This window comes from Brassica napus, chromosome A2 (genome assembly GCF_020379485.1).
Source record: "Brassica napus cultivar Da-Ae chromosome A2, Da-Ae, whole genome shotgun sequence".
In the NCBI taxonomy this organism is placed as follows: Eukaryota; Viridiplantae; Streptophyta; class Magnoliopsida; order Brassicales; family Brassicaceae; genus Brassica; species Brassica napus.
Window position 1 is genome coordinate 14,846,195 of NC_063435.1, and position 20,229 is coordinate 14,866,423.

General features: G+C 33.3%; 1 protein-coding gene across 3 annotated transcripts; it reads left to right on the plus strand.

The window, feature by feature from the left end:
* Window positions 1-11,262: 11,262 nt before the first annotated feature.
* LOC106423162 (WAT1-related protein At4g01440) lies at window positions 11,263-14,770 on the plus strand. Of its 3 annotated transcripts, none has more exons than XM_022719186.2 (6): window positions 11,263-11,531; window positions 11,626-11,688; window positions 12,150-12,266; window positions 12,400-12,625; window positions 13,542-13,693; window positions 14,468-14,770. In XM_022719186.2, the coding sequence occupies exons 1-6, from the start codon at window positions 11,347-11,349 to the stop codon at window positions 14,640-14,642; spliced, it is 918 nt and encodes a 305-aa protein (XP_022574907.2). In that variant the 5' UTR covers window positions 11,263-11,346; the 3' UTR covers window positions 14,643-14,770. The 3 variants fall into 3 exon arrangements, with proteins under 3 accessions (XP_022574907.2, XP_013719397.2, XP_022574908.2); XM_013863943.3 differs by having other exon boundaries at window positions 11,274-11,531; window positions 12,400-12,793; XM_022719187.2 differs by having other exon boundaries at window positions 11,493-11,531; window positions 11,626-11,659; window positions 12,400-12,793.
* The last annotated feature ends 5,459 nt before the right edge of the window (window positions 14,771-20,229 follow it).

Below are 20,229 nucleotides of genomic sequence, written 5' to 3' on the forward strand. Positions count from 1 at the left end.
GAGTAATGTGAAAAAGGTATGGGAAGTCATTAAAGCTAGACACATGGGAGCTGATCGAGTAAAAGAAGCTCGATTACAAATCCTAATGGCCGAGTTTGAGTGACTTAAGATGAAAGATACAAACTCGATTAAAAATTTTGTTGGAAGATTATCAGAGATTGCGTCAAAATCTGCGGCGTTAGGAGAAAATATTGAAGAACCAAGTTGGTGAAGAAATTTCTTCAGTGTATTCCCCGAAAAAAATATATACATATAGTTGCGTCTCTAGAAAAGGTCCTAGATCTTAAAACTACAAGCTTCGAAGACATCATTGGACGTTTGAAAGCTTATGAAGAACGAGTATGCGAGGATGAGGAAGAGAACCAAGACAATCAAAACAAACTTATGTATGCAAACATGGAAGCTTCTCAAGCTCAGCCGTATTGGGACTACAATGGAGACAATAGGAACAGAGGTCGAGGGGGACGTTCTTGGAACAGAGGACGGGGACGAGGACGTTCGTATCGAGATTACAGTCACATTTATTTTTCGATAATCACTTGTTTTAGATGTGACAAGGACGGCCACTTTGCTGCAAATTGCCCGGACAGGTTACTTAAACTGCAAGAAGCTTATGAAACCAGAGAGGAGAAGGACGACACACAAGAAGCATAAAGTTATATCCCTGAACGAGAATAAAATAAAACCGCAAGAGTTTGAGTCAAGCAAGGATAGTGATAAGATATGGTATCTCAACAATGGCGCGAGTAATCATATGACAGGATATCGACAGTACTTCACTAAGATCGATGAAACCATAAAGGGAAAAGTACATTTTGGAGACGACTTGAGAATTGATATTAAAGGGAAGGGATCAATCGATTTTGTGAGTGAAAACGGAAGTAAACGTGTTCTCACCGTTGTCTACTACATTCCGGAGCTGAGGAATAACATAATCAGTCATGGACAAGCCACTGAAGCTGGATGTGAAGCAAGAATGAAAGATAACTACCTCACCCTACACGACATAGACGGGAACCTCATCACAAAAGCGAGCAGAGCTAGAAACCGACTCTACAAGGTAACTATGAATACTGTCGATGCAAAGTGCTTTCAAGTGCAGCAAGAGAGCGAGTTCACACGATGGCATGCACGACTTGGGCATATTGGAATGGATTCCAAGAAAGCTATGATAAGAAAATAACTGGTCGAGGGAATGCCACACATTAATGTAGAGAAGGAAACATGCGAGTCTTGTTTGCTTGGGAAACAAGTAAGGCAAGGGTTTCCGAAAGCAACTCAATACGGAGCATCACAAGTACTTAAACTCATTCACGGAGATCTTTGCGGACGCATTACACCTCCCAATGCGTCAAAGAATCGCTATATATTTGCACTGATCGATGATCATTCACGCTACATGTGGTTGGTTCTGTTGAAAGGAAAAGGGCAGGCGTTTGAAAAGTTCAAGCGGTTCAAAGCAATGGTGGAGGATGAAACAAATATGACAATCAAAAGACTAAGAACCGATAGGGGAGGTGAGTTTACTTCAAACGAGTTCAAAGATTTCTGCGAGATATCAGGAATACAAAGACACATGACAGCTCCATATATGCCTCAACAAAACGGGGTGGTAGAGAGACGAAACCAAACTCTAATGGAGATGACTAGGTTCATATTAAAGCACATGAAGATACTAATTACCTATGGGGAGAAGCTGCGAGACATGCTACCTACATTATAAACAGAGTTGCGACGAGAACTCTTAGTGATCAAACGCCATACGAGGTCTTTAAAGGAAGAAAGCCTAATATAAAGCACTTACAAGTTTTTGGATGCATTGGCTTTAGAAAAACTCATATGCCTAATCTGAAGAAGCTTGATGATAGAACAAGAACACTCTTGCATCTAGGAACTAAGCCCGTATCGAAGGCATACATGATGTTTGATCCAACTATGAGAAAAATAGTAGTGAGCAGAGACGTAGTATTCGATGAAAACAAGAGCTGGATGTGGGGTTGTATGCCTGATGAACGCGAACAGGAACCATGGATGTTCAAACTTACATTGGGAGAGTATGGAGACCAAGGTATAAGAGAGATAGAAGATGAAACTGAAGATGAATCGAACAGCAATCAAACATCATCAGTCGACAATGATCTGTGAAGAAGAAGAAATAGAAGACATACCTCTGAGAAGATCAACTAGGGTCAGCAAAGCACCGGCTTATCTCAATGACTATATATATTTAGCAGAGATAGAGGGAGAACGCCTCTTGTTGATAATTGACGAAGAACCATGGAGCTTTAAGGATGCAGTCGAAGAAAAGGTATGGCGAGACGCGTGCAGAGATGAGATTGCATTCATTTAGAAAAATAAAACGTGGACACTAGTCGACTTACCGAAAGGCCCCAAAGCTATAGGTTTGAAGTGGATATTCAAGATCAAAATATATTCAGATGGGAGCATAAACAAATACAAATCAAGACTTGTTGCAAAGGGATATACTCAAAGACATGGCATTGATTTTAAAGAAGTTTTTGCTCCGGTTGCTCGTATTGAAACCATCAGATTCATCATCGCTTTAGCAGCATCACACGACTGGGAAGCCCATCACTTGGATGACAAAACTGCGTTCCTTCACGGCGATCTAAAAAAAGATGTCTATGTGGCTCAACCGGAGGGTTTCAAAGTGAATGGAAGCGAAACACAAGGTATATAAACTACACAAAGCGTTATATGGTTTGAAACTCCAAGCCTGGAATGAGAAGTTAAATCGAGTTCTTGAAGATTTGGGATTTGTGAAGTGCTCAAAAGAGCCTTCCTTATACCGCAAGCGAGAGAAAGAGAGCATGTTACGGGTTGCAGTGTAGTTGATGACCTTCTCATCACAGGATCGAAGTTAAGGTCAATTTGTGATTTTAAGTGGAAGATGTCTGAGATCTTTGAGATGAGTGACTTAGGTTTATTAACGTACTATATAGGCATTGAAGTACGACAGAGCAGTGAGGGTATCACATTGAATCAAGAGAACTACACAAAGAAGATCTTAAGTGAAGGAGGAATGGACGACTGCAATCAAGTACATGCACCAATGGATTTTGGTTTGAAACTATCCAAGGCACCAGAGGAACAGAGCGTTGATGCAACTGAAAACAGGTGCATGATTGGCTGCCTTCGATACATGATCCATACACGTCCAGACCTTTCATTCTGTGTTGGTTTACTCAGTCGGTATATGCATGAACCTAAGACATCGCATGCTGCAGCCTTGAAACAAGTCCTTCGGTATCTAAAGGGTACCACTGTGTATGGACTCATATACAAGCGAAGTGACCGAAGGCAACTCATAGGATATAGCAACAGTGGACACAATATTGATGAAGATGATAGAAGAAGCACTACTGGCCATATATTTTACTTGAATGAATGTCCTATCTCATTGTGTTCACAGAAGAAAGAAACAGTAGCTCTATCATCATGTGAAGCAGAGTTTATCGCAGCTATGGAAGCAGCCAAACAAGCAATCTGGTTACAAGAGCTACTTGAAAAGATAATCGAGAAGCCTATTGAGAAGACAATCATCTACATCGACAACAAATCCGCGATAGCTCTTACTAAGAATTCAGTGTTTCACGGACGCAGCAAACACATACATAAAAGGTATCACTTCATACGAGAGTGTGTTGAGAACGAACAAATAGAAGTTCATCATGTTCCAGGAACCGAGCAAAAGGCATATATGCATATATCCTAACCAAGGCACTTGGTCGAATTAAGTTTAAAGAAATGCAAGAGTCGGTTGGAGTTCAAGAAATAGAAGAAGATAACTTTAAGATTAAAGGGGCGAATGTTGGCAATAAGCTTAAAGTTAACTTGGAGGCTAAGTTACAAAAACCTAATTAAGTTAGAAAAAGGAAAGTGTGCTTTCCTAATGAGTAGGAAATATAATTTCTATATAAGGAGATGCGAATGTATAGCATAACTTATGAGTTTTAGAGATTGTGTGTGTGAACTTAAGTTTTGAGTTAGTTTCTTAAGCATTAATAAAGTGAGTTCTTTATTGAGATCATATAATCTTGTGAATTCATACTTTTGAGTTAGAACAACATGCAATAGCTAATACGAAAACATGTTGGATCGCAACCAATATATGACCAATAGCGTGAATTTTAGAATTCACTACAGAACTATGGTTTGTTAATAAAAGAACTAATCAGTGTTAACAGTAGTCCAGCGATTTCGGTTTTTGAAACCGAATTTTTGGTTTTTGGCTAACCGAAATGTTTATAAATCATTTCAAAATTAACCGAATAACATTTTGTTTCGGTTACTGGTAAATTTTGGTTTTTAATCTCAAAACGAAAAACAACCAAATTTTGTCTTTTCTTTAATTTTTTTGAAAATTCGGTTTAAATTGGTTAAAACTGGGTATTCGATTACCTTGGTAAATTTAATTGATTATTGGTTAACATTGGTATAATTTTGGTATAAACCGGTATAGTTTTGGTATAATTTTTTTCCTTAAAAAAGTAATAATTCGGTTAACTTTTCGTATTGTTAAACCAAACAAAACCGTAAACCGAATTGTAGCTTTCCGAACCAAACAAAACTCAAAACCAAAAGCGAACTAAAAACCAAAAATTCTGGTTCTATTCGGCCTGTTCGGTTCGAACTCCGAAGGGCTATTAACACCCTTCTGGTTAAATGGTATAAATCCGAGTCAATTTTGTCGGTTTCTTATGGTTACAAAGTAACCTTTACTACTATATTTTTAATTTTTAATAACAGCTAGAAACCATCGACAACAGAATATGTCCAATTAAGGGGAATCAAAGTTAGAAAAATACCACTATAGTTTGTTTGTATATAAGTAGAATGGAGAATAGTTTCATTAGAGCAGCTCAAAAAGAAGAAGAAAGAATATTTGAGAATTAGTATTCTATAACCATCAAAAATATAATTTAATATATGACCATAGCAACAATATGGCTAGAATAAGTTAAAAAAAAAAACAAAAACAATCTGGTTAGAATATACAGCATATTTTATTTAATATTACATTATTTATTTTTAATCGATCAAAATCTTTAAACAGTTTTGTTTTTTTTTTTCTCTTTTTTTTCTTCTTCTTTCTCGTCTAATTTTATTTGATTTATATAGTTTTTACTAATTACGTTTTCATGTTTTAAAAAACCGTTAGTTGAAAATTCCATAGTCAAGTTAGTATATAAAAATTATAAAAGAAAACATGTTTAATTTATTTTTAACAAACATATTTGATATGTCAAAAAATGAATAAACTTAAAATGCAAAAAATACTATATTAAATAGAGTGTTTTTGTTCAACCTAGTTAAAATTTAAAATGTACATAACAGATTAGAAAATAACTTGTTTATTTTCTTTTTATTAGTAATACTTATTATATATTATGAGATATATAGTCAATGATATACATGTTCTTGTAAGTACGAAAACTACATAATATTCATACTTATTGTTAATAAAATCTTTATAGTTATTAGGAAAATATCTGAAAAACTAAAATTTCAGCGTTTATAGTTATTTATTAAAAAGATATCTGATACAGTTTATTCTGTTAATAGTTATTGAATTGTTCCATTATTTTATTACTTAAGAGATTTTCCAATACTTTCTATAGAAGGACTAGCACCTACGTCAATATCACTTGACTAATTCAAGGAAAGATATTCGGCGTGCTAAAGACTAAAGAGAGTTAAAGATTTTTGTAGGATAAGGAAGAACAAAACTTAGGTTCACCTCTCTTTAAGACCAATCAAATTAACACATAAATTATTAACTAAAAATATTAAATTGAATAACAAATAGCTATAAAAAATAAAAATATTAATTTTAACGACAGTAACGTTTCCAGCGAAATCCTAAATCTTATACCCTAAATTCTAAACCTAAACCTAAATCTTATACTCTAAACCCTAATTCTAGACCCTAAACCCAAATTATACACCTTAAACCTACAAAATAGACTATAAACATAAATTCTATACCTTATACCCTAAACCCAAGTCTTAAACCCTAAACTCAAACTGTAAACTTTAACCTAAACCCTATAGCATCTAAGTTTAGCGTTTGGGTTTAGGATTTACCGTTTGGATTTTAGGTTATAGGTTTTGGGTTTACGATTTACGGTTTGGGTTTAGAATTTACCATTTGGACTTATGGTTAAGGTTTTGGATTTAGGGTATATTATTTGGGTTTAAAGTTGGCAGTTTGGGTTTAGGATCTAGGACTTGGGTTTAGGGTTTAGGGTTTAGGGTTTAATTGGAAGAGTTAGCGTCGTTAAAATTAGCGTTTTTATTTTTTGTAGTTATTTTTATTTAATTTAATATTTTTTAATAAATAGTTTATATATTGCTTTGATTAGTTCTAAAGAGTGGAAGTAAATTTAAAGGTTCACTTAAGTTCTGTACGATAAGGAAACAAAGAAGAGAATCATTTCTTTTACAGAATATTATTTTATTCTAAAACAGTGAACAAAAACTCTCTGTACATAAACTGCTACAGACTTTTTTCGATGCTGCGCGCCAGTGGCTTTCTAATCACTGGAGCTAGGATTTCTTTTCCAATAATCATTTTTTTTTTCATTTTCCAGTATTACGGTTCTAGGATATTTTTTTTCGTCAGCTTTTGTAATTATAGACTAGGTGACTGGTCCACACCCTGTACGGGCATAAGAACATGACTGGTCCGTACCCTGTGTTTCCTCTCGGTCCGCACCTCACGAGAGGGAACACAGTAATATCAGTATGAAGAGGCAGATATTATGTGTATGTATAATTGCAACGTCACAAAATATTTTGTGTGTTTACGAAGATACTTTCATTCAAAAAATAGAATAAACAGTGTATAGTTTTAGAAGTAACAGATTTTATATTATCATTAATTAGAATTGTATTGTATATGTATTGTAATTTTTTATTTTAGGTGAATAATATTATTTTTCCATAAATAATAAACAAACATTTATGTAGACATATTAAAAGAAAATATAATAAAAATCAAAATATTATCCATAAATAATATAAATTATGAAGTATATTTCTCGATAAAGTAGATGTCGGCGAATTTATTCTATTAATTGATGTACAATTATGGTTTTATCAACGAATTTATTCTGTTAATTGATGTACAATTGTGGTTTTAATTGATGTACAATTGTGGTTTTATCAACGAATTTATTCTGTTAATAATAAACAAACATTTCTCGATAAACATTCAGGTCCAATCAACGAATTTATTCTGTTAATTGATGTACAATTATATTAAAAGTACCTCGTCATAGAGTTCAGCAGCAGAATGACGCACAATTTGTTGAGCATTAGCATCAAACAAAAGAAAATTAGCCTCACCGTTATCGTCCTTGACATGGGCAATTAATTTGAACCTGTACAAAAATATTAATAAACGCCACATACTGTTTCAATGACGATTTACCCAACTCATCTATTTGTATATCTAACCCGCTCAATCCTGGAAATGACATCACTGTGTTCTTTGTCACACGTATTGCAGAAGAACAAGGGCCGGCCATCAGCATCAACATTGGTTGTAGGCATCACTTTTTTGTTGTGGTATTTGCAACTTAAATATTGCCAGCCACATTCAGTATCAATTATTGATATAGTCCCCAGAGTGACAAAAGTGCCTAACCTATTCGTTAATAACAATATGTTAAAAGCATTGATAACACATGGAGTATACGAATGTGTAAAAAAATTGAGATCAAAGAGTGTAGTCTATATACCAGAGTACTGTCAATGATCTCTCTGATGGTTAGCCTCTCATTAAGAACAAAAAACCTGGCACGAATAGAAGTTGCAGTACCAACAGACCATTTGTTACTATCGTTGTTTGTAAGAGCAAGTGAATCATCAGGGAGACTGCCATCACAAATAATCACACATAATTTAAAAACCCGTCAGTGAAAATGAGGTGATCAAATTAAAATAAACATCTATATGTATTGAACTCCTCCATAGGTCTGGAACGTAAGACGCAGGACACGTACCTTGATTTGAACTCCTCAATAAAATCAAGTGTTGGGTTGAGCAGAATATGGGTTGAATTATACCCGCTAGATATGGAGTAAGCACCTACAAAGTATATTGATCTTATTAATATGTTATGCTCGCAATCATTTTACACAAATTGAAACAATATTATAAACCTTTCCACTCTTTAACAGAACAAAATCTGATAACACAAATAATCATGGTCGACATGTTACTCCTACTGTAATCGTATACTTGTTTAGCATAACAACCCCACAGAGTACACATCATCTTTACATTACTGTATAATATAAACTTAAGTTAAATATAGTTAATAGACGTTTAGCTAGCAAAGTATAACTAAGATTAAAAACAAAGTCTTACTTTGCGTCACGCAGCTCAACCAAGAGCCTCATGTTGTCTTTTCCTTTAATTATTTTGTTTTTACAGAGACCCGAAGTTAACTATTTGGCCAACCACATCTACATAACAAAAATAAGTGTCAAATCATAAACAAGTAACTACAAAGTGAAAGAGTCTTTAACTGCGTAAGAAACTAACTCACCAACCAAACAGCTATGATCCAGATTTCCACCAAGAATATCAGAGAAGTCCGCGAAATACTTTTTGGGAACTGCACTTGGAAAATTATCAGCTTTTCCAACAAAAGTTGTTGGAAAGAAGCCAATTTTGTAAGGATGTGGCGTTGTACGGTATTCACCAGTTGCATCGTACACTTTGAACAACTGGAGGACAATCGCATCTCCCTCGCGTAGCTTCTCATCGAATTTTTTGATGAGTTGTTCACCAACTGAAGCATGAATTCTTGTCCCCTGGTCACAAAAATGATAAGAGTTTTAGTCACGCAGAACAAGTATATAAACGATGTTTCCAAATAAATCCATGTTGTGTGATGTATACTTACTTCTTTATCAACAACCACCATTTCAATGGTGTTTCCTGATTCTTTGTTATAGTTTCTCCACAAGCGAACAATCCTAACTTCAATATGGACGTATCTTTACGGGGTTTTAATTCTCTCACTTAAGAAACAATATTTTTTTTGGCTCGCACCATTGCCATTGTTCTTGTTAGAGCTGAATGTTTGTATTTTAACCATTCGGGTTTCTTATATATATTAAGCCGATTTATTTATCATATTAATGACCCCTAATAAAGATTGAAATCGTTTAAAGAAAGATTTTAACTGTGTATTGTCATAAATTGATTTGCATATGATATGATTTTAACTTGCGCAAGTAATGTAATAAATACGAAAACAACTTGCGCAAGTAATTGATTGATAATAAGGAAAGTTATTAATATGCAAATTAGTTTACAATCTTGCACAAATTATCTAATTATATGGGCTTAACATCTATCAACAATATATTAGGCCTTTTGTAAATAAGCTATTCACATTTTTTCCCATAATTAAACTAAAAGCAAACTTGAAAATCCGAAAACCAACAGACCGGAAACCGCATGGAATGAAACTGACTGACTAAATTAGTAATGTGAACCTCCAAATCGAATAGCAATTAGCGATGCAACCGACTATCGGAATTAGTAATGTGAAGCTCTAAATCGTGCTAAAGAAACAAAAAACCAAACTTGAAAATCTCAAGAGAGGACTGTCTAAATGCTTGTTGAGTTATTAAGGAGAAGATAATCTTACAGTCCTGGTTCAGAGACTGAAGTCGAATGCAAGTTTCTTGAAAATGTCAGTTGTCTCTTCTTGTTCCATCAGTAGACAGTCCGCGTAACACATCTCTGGCCGTGGCAATTGTCTTGTTTAAGAGAATCATGACCTCAAAAGCAAGAAGGTTAATCAGTCAATTAGATACAAAGATTCTAAATGTTAATAAGCAGATCATAGTTTATAGCTTAACATATGTCGAATCCAATCAGAGAAATCAAACAATCTTTGTATCGTAGCTTAAAAGTCGAATCCAATCAGAGAAACTAAAAAAATCTTCGCCAATTGTCTTAAAAGTCGAATTCAATCAGAGAAACAAAAAAAACCCGTAAATTCCGAGAGTATCGACAAACTATACCTGTCTGGTTATCGTCGATGTTCGCGATGGATATGATTGAAGTAGCAGAGTAGGGAGAACCAAACTCATCTGGTCGGACTGTCTTCATTGGATCGAAACCATATAGAACTTCCATTGATACGCGATTGAAAAAAAAAATTCATGACATACGACGGCGTTTTAGTAAACGTGGAGGGGAGTGAAAAAAATAAATGAAAAAGAAAAATTCAAAAAAAACCAGCCAATAGAATTATAACGTTTTTCCTGAGAAACTCTATATGAGTGTCACCTCAGCAGAAATCACTAAAGTGACTTCTCTTTCAATGTATAGGAGGATATATTTGTTTTGCTCTGATATTTATAACAGTGGTTATTGCAGATTATCTTTTGGGTTCTAGAGCAAATTTCTTAGAAGAGATTTCTTTTGGATAACTTTAACCAAAAAAATTATCTATTTTTATGTCGAGAACTTTTAACATGTAGGCATTAAAAATGATTGTGGTCTTTGGTGATGCGGAAAATCACTTTGATTGTAAAAAAACGTGGAATACGATTATTGTGATATCACTATATTGGTAACATCTAACCAAATTTCGGTATGGACTTTATTATTAATTTCAATTGTAGTCGTATTAATTATCATTAATTTCAGTTATAGTCGTATTGAAATAATATTTTTAAATGGGTTAGATTGTTTTTCTTGTTGTGGCTTTCTTGATACAATATATCATACTAACTTTATGTTAGGGCATGATTAATGCATTTTTTTAGGGACGTCTCTTAGCGAATATAATAGATGTCCCTTAGCTTTTAATTAAAGGAAACTAAGAGACGTCTTATATTTCTTATTTAGGAGACGTTTCTTATATTCGCTAATAGACTTTTTATAAGGCCGTGATTAACTTCAGTCTCTTAACTATGATTTTTAGCTTCGGGTAAAAGACGGTTTTTAGCTTTTAACTAAGAAAAGTTAAGAACCGTCTCTTAAATAAAAGATATAAAAAACTTCTCTTAGCCGAAAAGTGAAAAAAACAAAAAAAATGTCAAAACATGAGTTAAAAACCCAAAATTAGAAACCGAGTTTTTATGCTCTAAAATACCAGCATTAATCATGGTCTTACGGTCTTTGATAGATTTTTTTTTTTAGCAACACGATAATATTAAAAAAAAAAAGAACTTTTAGATGAAAAAAAAATCTCTTTGTATATATATACTAGTTTCTTCCATCAATCAATCATTCACACACAAAACCGCTTAGAGAGTGAGAGAGGTGAGAGTTAAGTACTAATAATTAAGAATGAGTTACTGCGATGGTAAATGGACGCCTGTAACTATTATGATTACCATTAATTCGGCGCTCGGTTTAGGTAATGCTATGGTGAAAAAGGTTCTCGATGGTGGTTTTAATCATATGGTTATCGCAACATATCGGCTCGCTATTTCTACCGTATGTTTGGCACCCATCGCATTTTTCTGGGAACGGTAAAGTATTATATTCATTAACTTTGTTATTAATATAGTTTTTTTGATTATTAACTTACCAAAGCTAATTCTTTATTTTCATTATTTTTCTTAGGAAAACAAGACCGAAACTGACGCTCAACATCTTGGTTCAGCTTTTCTTCAGTGCTCTTATTGGGTTCGTTTGTTATTTTTTTTCTTTTTTTAAAATTGAGCTGAGAACTTCTAATAGTTGTAGGAATAATTATATTTTTGGTGTAAATGTTAAATTCATACCAAGCTATTCTGTTTTTTATTTTATTTTACAAAGTAAGTGGTTTATCACTTACTAAAAAATAATTATGTTTTTTTTAAGAACAATATGATTTTCTCTTGAAAAACAAAAAAAAACGAAATAAACTATTTCTGTATTTATGATTATCAAGAAATTAATTAGGATTTATGATTTACAATTTATGGTTTACCTGATAAAACCAATCGAACTTAAATTTAGACTTTTTTGAATTTCAAAAGAGAAAACTGTTTTTTTTTTAATATAACAAAGTCCACTCTACTTTCATAATTTACCGTTTTTGAATTCTATTCTAGCTAATTAATAATTTTATTGATTGAATGTAGTTGTATTTTTTGGTATTTTAGGGCAAGTTTGACTCAATATTTCTTCCTAATGGGGCTATCGTACACATCGGCTACGTTAGCATGCGCCTTTATTAGCATGTCACCTGCGGTTACATTCGTCATGTCTTTAATATTCAGGTGATTTTTTGTTTTTGGCATCAATTAATATTAAATGCATAATATGTCGATCATAAACCTAACAAATTATATATAGCACATAAACCAATTGTTTTTTTTTTGTCAAAAAAAAAAACCAATTGTTTGGGCGAAGGGTAGAGAAGCTAAACATAAAAAGCAAAGCAGGTGTAGGGATGGTGATGGGCACTTTGATATGCATTGGAGGAGCTTTTATACTAACAACGTACAAAGGTGTACCCTTGACAAAACTTCACAAACTAGATCTATTGACGAACAATAAACCCGCATTGAAACCCGAGAAATGGATCACCGGATGTGTGCTTCTCTTCGCGGGTAGTAGCTGCTTCGGGTCGTGGATGGTAATACAATCCAAAGTGAACGACAAATACCCTTGTCAATACTCAAGTACTGTTATATTATCTTTCTTCGGTACCATCCAATGTGCCCTTTTAAGCCTCATCAAATCTAGAGATATCAAGGGTTGGATTCTCACAGATAAACTAGATATCATGACCATTATTTATGCAGTAAGTTTCTTTTAATGGAAAATATGGCATTATATATATATATATATATATATCTGCATCAGTTATTTTCTTAGTAATAAGGAATAGTTGTAAGAAACTAGTAAAATAATTGTTTTATGACTGCTAACTTATATTATATATATAGTAGAATCTCTATAAATTAATACTCGATAAATTAATAATTTCTTTAAATCAATAAATTTCGTCGGTCCCAATCAAAATTTGATATAAATCGATAAATTAATAAGATAATAAGTTTTTAGAAACTTTTATGTAACTATATGGTCCCATTAAATTATAAATTAATAATTTATATGTATATATGTATACATATTTTAAATAAATAAGAACCTATTATTATATTATTTGTTTTATATTCACAATGAAATTATCTTTAAATTTTCTTAATACTTAGTATATTTTTGATAAGATTTAGTAATATTATATCTACAACCACATTTAAGTTCTATGCAATGTATATTATATACACTAAATAATATAATAAAATTAATATAAATTTCAATTTTTTTAAAATAACAATTAATGTTTATACACTAAAATCAAATATTTTTCTTAACTTAGAATAAATATATCTTTAAATAAGAAATCTAAACAAGAAAATTTCTGTAAATTAATACATCCATAGATTAATAAAAATTTTAAAGTCTCAACATTATTATTTTATATAGGTTCTCCTATATATATATATATATATATATATATATAACAACTTCAAAATGTCCTGTAGGGAGCGGTAGCACAAGGAATATGCACGGTGGGAACATCATGGTGCATCAGAAAGAGAGGACCTACATTTACTTCTGTTTTTACTCCGGTGGGGATTATCTTCGCAACCCTATTTGATTTCTCGATCCTTCATCTTCAAATTTGTTTGGGAAGGTACGTCGACTTGCACACACACGTGTGTATATATATATATATATATACAAAAACAACTATATAAGTTTATTTTGTAAACTAATGAAACATTATAATTTTATATTAAAAAAATAGATGAATTTCAGAAAGGAAAATTTTTCTAAGTTAAAAATATTATAAATTAATAGATATCAGAGTCCCGCCATTATTAATTTTATATTTTCATGTTGAAAAATTCTGTTAAATTGTCTTTTAAATTTTCATCGGCAAAAGAACCCACAAAGAGAAAAATAACGAGAAAAGGTTTCATTAAAAAGACAGAAAACTCTTCAATCTATTGTTTTATAGATATATAAATATAAATAATTATTTAAATAATAATAAAAAACAAAAATAAAAATAATATTTTTTATAGTTTTTGAGTTATATGTTTTCAAATTCAATCTTTTTATTTTATTCTTTCGACTATTTTTAGTGTATTTTTTTAAATTTTTCGTTTCAAAATTCAAAAATTCTTTTTGAAACTATTTAAAAAAATATTTTAATATTTATTTATTTTTAAAACATTTAAACCCCATCCCCAAAACTCCACCTCTTAACTCTAGACTTTAAACTCTAAATATAAATTAGTTAACCCTATTAATATAAGTATAAATTTACTATTTAAAGAAATCTCTTTTGTCATTTTTCACTTTGGGGGCTCTTTTGGCGAAAAATAATTAAAAAGATTATCCTAGAGAATTTCTCTTATATATTACGCATGGATTTGAATGTGAAAGTTCTTTATATGTGTAGTGTTATTGGATCTGGGATTGTGATCTTCGGACTATACATATTCTTGCTGGGAAAGGTCAAGCAAATGAAGGGAGATGGTGCAAAGAAGTTACCTTCTCATTTTGGCGAAGAAGAAAGGGAAGATGATGAACAATACAAAAAGGGTCATCTTATGGTTGTTCCAATGACTCCTTGATATATATAATCAGAATTTTCTCGTTTGTTCCTCAATTTGTACATTTATGTTTGAAAGTATCAATTTCAAACATCAAAGCCAACCAAGGCTCTTATCAATTTGGTTCAAGAAATTAGCTTTTTGAATTCTATGTTAATCTCAATAGTTGCATCATAAAGATATAAACTGAGCCCATCTATTGGTGAATTACATGGCCAGTGCATCAATAGACTAGTCAACCAGTTGCTTCTTCTTTATCTTTTGGGGCTCACAAGTTGATGCTTAGTGTATCTTTTTTTCTGTATCTACTTTAGTTTAAGTTTGTATTGAAGTATTTATACATTGATGTTTTGGTTTAGTTTTTCTCATACCCACTGATTAACTTTTGAATATCTATATGTATGATATTATCATTCTAATTTTATATGCTATTATATTCCAAAATTCTTGTATTTTCATTCTACTGTGCCACTATGCCACCACCTTTTATAGAAATAATAAAGCACTAGTTTTTTGGTGCAACTTATAGAAATAATAAAGCACTGGTTGTAATATACAATTTATATACGTATATAACTCAGTGCAAAAAATATTAGCATACTACGACAATGTTTATTGATATAAATCTATACTATTAAAACATAAGTCATGACTTCTTTCATATGCGATATTTAAAATGGACCTTCATCTAAAATTTTTATCAAATTTAACATAATTTAATCATCATATCTTTTAATATATTTTATTTAAAATAAAAATAAACATTGTTTAACAAAAATCTAAGAAAGTATTTTTAGAATCATTTTAAATTTCATTTCGGAAAATTAAATAATTTACGACATAATTATCATAAAACATAATTAGAATTTCAAATTAAATTAAATTTTGTTTTATGAACGAAAATTAATCATATAAAATATTTTTATTATATTTTAATGGTAATAAAAATTTTAATTAATTAATTTTCAGAAATACATTTTATAAATATCTTAAAATGATTTTTTTAGAAAGAAATATCCATTTCTATTTCAAATAAAATAAAATAAAAAATGTTATCCAACTTTGTGTATTTCAAGAAATTTATCAAATAAGTTTTTAACTACAAAAAATTCTGCATGTACAATATATTATAGTTTTTCTTTAAAAATATTTTTTTTGTTTTTTTTAATAATATATCAAAATATTTCTTCTCTATTATGTAGGTCCAATTTAATTCAACTTCCATAAACATTTAAAACTTAGAAATAAAATTAAAAATTATGTAGAATAGTATTGTTACATAATAATGTTCTCAACATAATTTTTTTTACAAAAAATTATAGTAATAACAATATAAGCTACTTAAATAAAGGCATTATAGAGCTATATCATACATATAAATTAAATTATTGTTTTTGTAACTTACGTTATTATGCTAAAAATAATATATATGGGTCAAGATCTAGTAATATACATTATTATGCTAAAAATAACCATCTGGAATCAGTTTTGAAACATGGCTAAGTTCTCTTCTTTAAGCTTCAAGTCATTTCTCAACATATCTTGAACTCCTATGAAATCTCACATCTCTTTGAACTTGATCCTACTCATTGTTTTAGTCAAGATATCAGCTCTATGTTCAATCCCTGGCATATGCTGCACTTCAATTAACTCATTGTCAACACATTCACGTATAAAATGATAGCGTCGATGAATGTGTTTGTTGGGGCCGTGAAACACATGATTCTTTGTCAAGGCAATAGCAGATTTGTTATCTATCTTAATCGTAACTCTTTCACACTCAAATCAAGTTACCTCACCAAGTAATTCATGCAACAAAATGACCTGCTTAGCCGCTTCAGGTGCTGCCATAAATTCGGCTTCACAAGACGAAAGTGCAACTGTTTCGTGTTTTTGTGAACACCATGTAATGGGGCTGCTCGCAAAATAAAAAATGTGTCTGGTCGTGCTTCTTCCATCATCTTCATCCACATTATGACTACTATCACTATAACCATCAATATTTGTTCCAATCGATCGCTTGAACTCGAGACCATAGGTCATTGTTCCCCGCAAAAATCTTAAGATCTGTTTCAACGCTGCATCATGTGACTGCTTTGGAGCCTGCACATATCTACTCAAAACCCCAACTGTGAATGAAAGATCTGGCCGTGTATGAATCAGGTACCTAAGACATCCAATGTTTCTTCTATATTCTCTCTCATTCACTCCTTTTTTCTCCGACTGCCTTTGATAGCTGCGTACTTGGATCCATCGGTACCTGAGTTGCATTGCAGTCCTTCATCCCAGTCTCAGATAAAATCCTCATAGCATATCTCTCATGTCTCAGCGTGATCCCTTTATCATGTTGAACCACCTCAATGCCAAGATAATAAGTTAACTTTCCCAAGTCACTCATCTCAAAATTTGCCGCCATATTCTTCTTGAACTCGAGTATACTATCATGCTTCGTCCCTGTTATTAAGAGGAGATCATCATGCTCTTGCTTACAATAAAGGGCAGGTTCTTTCGAGCACTTTACAAAGTTCAAGCTTCCAAGAACTTTGTTTAATTTTTCATTCCAAGCTCTTGGAGCTTATCTTAAGCCATAAAGAGCTTTCCTTAACTTATATACCTTGTCCACATTTCCATTGATCACGAACCCTTCTGGTTGTGAGACGTATACCTCTTCCTTCAAGTCTCCATGGAGAAATGCTGTTTTGACATCCAAATGATGAATTTTCCAACCTCTTGAAACTGCCAAAGCAATCAGAAACCTTACCGTCTCGATGCGAGCTACAGGTGCAACAAGAACCTCATCAAAATCGACACTGTGACGTTGAATGTAACCCTTTGCTACTAACCTTGCCTTATATTTGTTTACACTCCCATCAGCGTTGCGTTTAACCTTAAAAAATCACTTAAGACCAATTGCCTTTGCACCAGCAGGAAGTTCGACCAACTCCCATGTCTTGTTCTTGACTATAGACTCAATCTCGTCCTCACAAGCATCTCTCCAAACCTTATTGTCTTTAGCTTCATTGTTGTCCCATGGCTCATCGTTAATAGACAAGAGAAGTCGCTCACCATCCAATTCGGCTAATAGAATGTAATCGTCCAAATAGGCTGGTTTCTTTCTTTCCCTTGTTGATCTTCTTATTGTCTCATCGTCGTGACCATTGTCCTCCATGTTTTCTTCTTCTTCACTGAGATCAGGTACGTTTGACTTTGCTCCTCTGTATTATTAACTTTATCTTCTTGTTCGATAGCCTTATCATCTCTATTGACTCCTTTGTTCCCTAAGTCACCGAAGGTAATGCTAAAACCTCCACGTATAGTCTCAATAGTTTCAGTACTGTTCCACTTCCACTTCCTGGTTTTGTCGAAGATAATGTCTCTGTTTATTACCTTGAGTTTTGGTTTCTTGTTCTTGAAGGCTTCGTATGGGGTTCTCGAGACGAGCACGCGTGTTGCTATCCTGTTGATAAGATATGTGGCATGTCTCACAGCTTCTCCCAAAGATAGTTTAGACATTCAATATGCTTTAAGATGCTTCTTGTCATTCCCAACAGAGTCCTACTACGTCTCTCCACCACTCCGTTTTGTTGAGGAGAGTATGGTGCCGTTAGATGTCTTGTTATGCCTGATGATTCACAAAAACTTTGAAACTACGTTGACACGAACTCGCCTCCTCGATCGGTTCTGGAGGTTTTGATCTTGGTTTGTGTCTCTTGCTCAACTACAGACCTGAATTTTCCAAACTTCCAAAATCTTCCCCTTTCTCCTTAAGCAGAATCGACCACATGTATCTCGAATGATCATCTATGAGCACAAAAATATATCTCTTTTTTGATGGTGTAGCAGGCGTGATTGGTCCACAAAGATCACCATAGATTAGATCGAGTATCTTATCGGCGCGATATGTAGTTGCTTGTGGGAATGAATGTCGACCTTGTTTACCAAGAAAACATGATGAACATGTATCTTTCTCGATCATAATTTTGGGTATGCCGGTAACAAAGCTTTCTTTGATCATTCTGCTCATTGAATCTCTTCCTACATGTCCAAGCCGGGCGTGCCACAGCCGAATAACTCATTACGGCAGTAGCGTGCAGACACTTTGTCTCCACAATGTCAATGAGCACCTTGTACAACCGATTCCTAGATCTCTTTGCTTTGGTTATTAACTTTCCATCTTTATCTTTAAGAATAAAGATAGTCATCCTTCATTCTAACATCACAGCCAGCCTCTGTAGCTTGTCCAAGACTAATTATATAACTCTTATGATCTGGTATGTAATACACATTAGCCAAGATTTTGTTCCCTCCGTCCTTGGTGCAAAACAGAACAGAGCCTTTCCATTTTATATCTATGCGAGAGTCATCTCCAAACCGCACCTTCCCGGTGATTGACTCGTCGATGGCTTTGAAGTAGTTTAGATTTCCTGTCATGTGGTTACTTGCGCCATTGTCTAGGTACCAAACGTTGTCTAGACTCGTCTCAAATTTTTTTGGATTGACGTTTCTTTCGTTTAAGTATATGCTTCATTGACCATCAACTCTTGCGTGTCATTCTCTTTAGTCTCAGTTACTTCCTGTAACTTCAGTAGCCGGTCGGGACATGTAACTGCGAAGTGACCGTTTTTATCACAGCGGTAGCAAGTAATCTTTGAGAGATCCACATCACCTTGATATCGATCATTGTAGCGTCCACACCCTCTGCCTCTGTTGTAATATCTTCCTCCTCTTCCCCGACCTCTGTAGTAGCCATGATAATCCCGGTTTGAGTTCGAAGATGAAGATTGATTCTCCATGCTCGCATACATTAGTTTTTGGTTGTCTTGCGATTTTTCTTCTTCATCTACAATACGTTCCTCATATGCTTTCAAGCGCCCAATGATATCTTCGAAGCTCGTGGTCCTTAAGTCAAGAACCTGTTCTAGAGAAGCCACAATGTGTATGTACTTCTTCCTAGGGAGGGTGGATAGAAATTTCTTAACCAGCTTAGATTCCTCACTAGTTTCTCCTAGTGCAGCAGATTTGGATGAAATTTCGGATAGTTTTCCCACAAAGTCATCAATCTTATCAGCATCCTTCATCTTCAATCTTTCGAACTCAGTCATTAGGGTTTGGAGTCGAGCTTCCCGAACTTGGTATGCTCCCATATTACGCGATTTTATTGCCTCACATACTTCTTCTGCTGTTTTCAGTTCGCCAACCTGCAATATCAATGTCTCTGGTATGGATTGAAACAACAAAGTGGTCGCCATATCATTCTCCTCTACATCAGTAGTTTCTTGCTCAATAACTTCTCATACGTTGTTCACCTTTAGCAAGACTTTAATCCTTATTTCCCAAACTGTATAATTGGTTGAGTTGAGCATAGAGCAACTAATAGAAAAAGGTCCGCCCTCTTTTCCTCTTGTCGAGGTCGTCGTCGTCGTGATATCACCCATAGCTTACGTTTGGTTCCACAAGCACGATCATCTCCTAGAAGCTCTGATACCAACTGAAGAATGTCGAGCATATAAACTCAAATAACAAGACTCTCTCTTATTATTAACTTGAGAAAATCACTCAAAATTGAAGTTCCTCACAATCTCAAATCTCATAAGTTATGCAACATCCT

Excerpts from the sequence above, each read along its gene's own strand:
- LOC106423162 (XM_013863943.3), top strand. The coding sequence starts at position 11,347 with ATGAGTTACTGCGATGGTAAATGGACGCCTGTAACTATTATGATTACC. Across the intron at positions 12,794-13,541 it reads TCATGACCATTATTTATGCA|GGAGCGGTAGCACAAGGAAT; the intron begins GTAAGTTTCTTT and ends AATGTCCTGTAG. Across the intron at positions 13,694-14,467 it reads CTTCAAATTTGTTTGGGAAG|TGTTATTGGATCTGGGATTG; the intron begins GTACGTCGACTT and ends TTATATGTGTAG.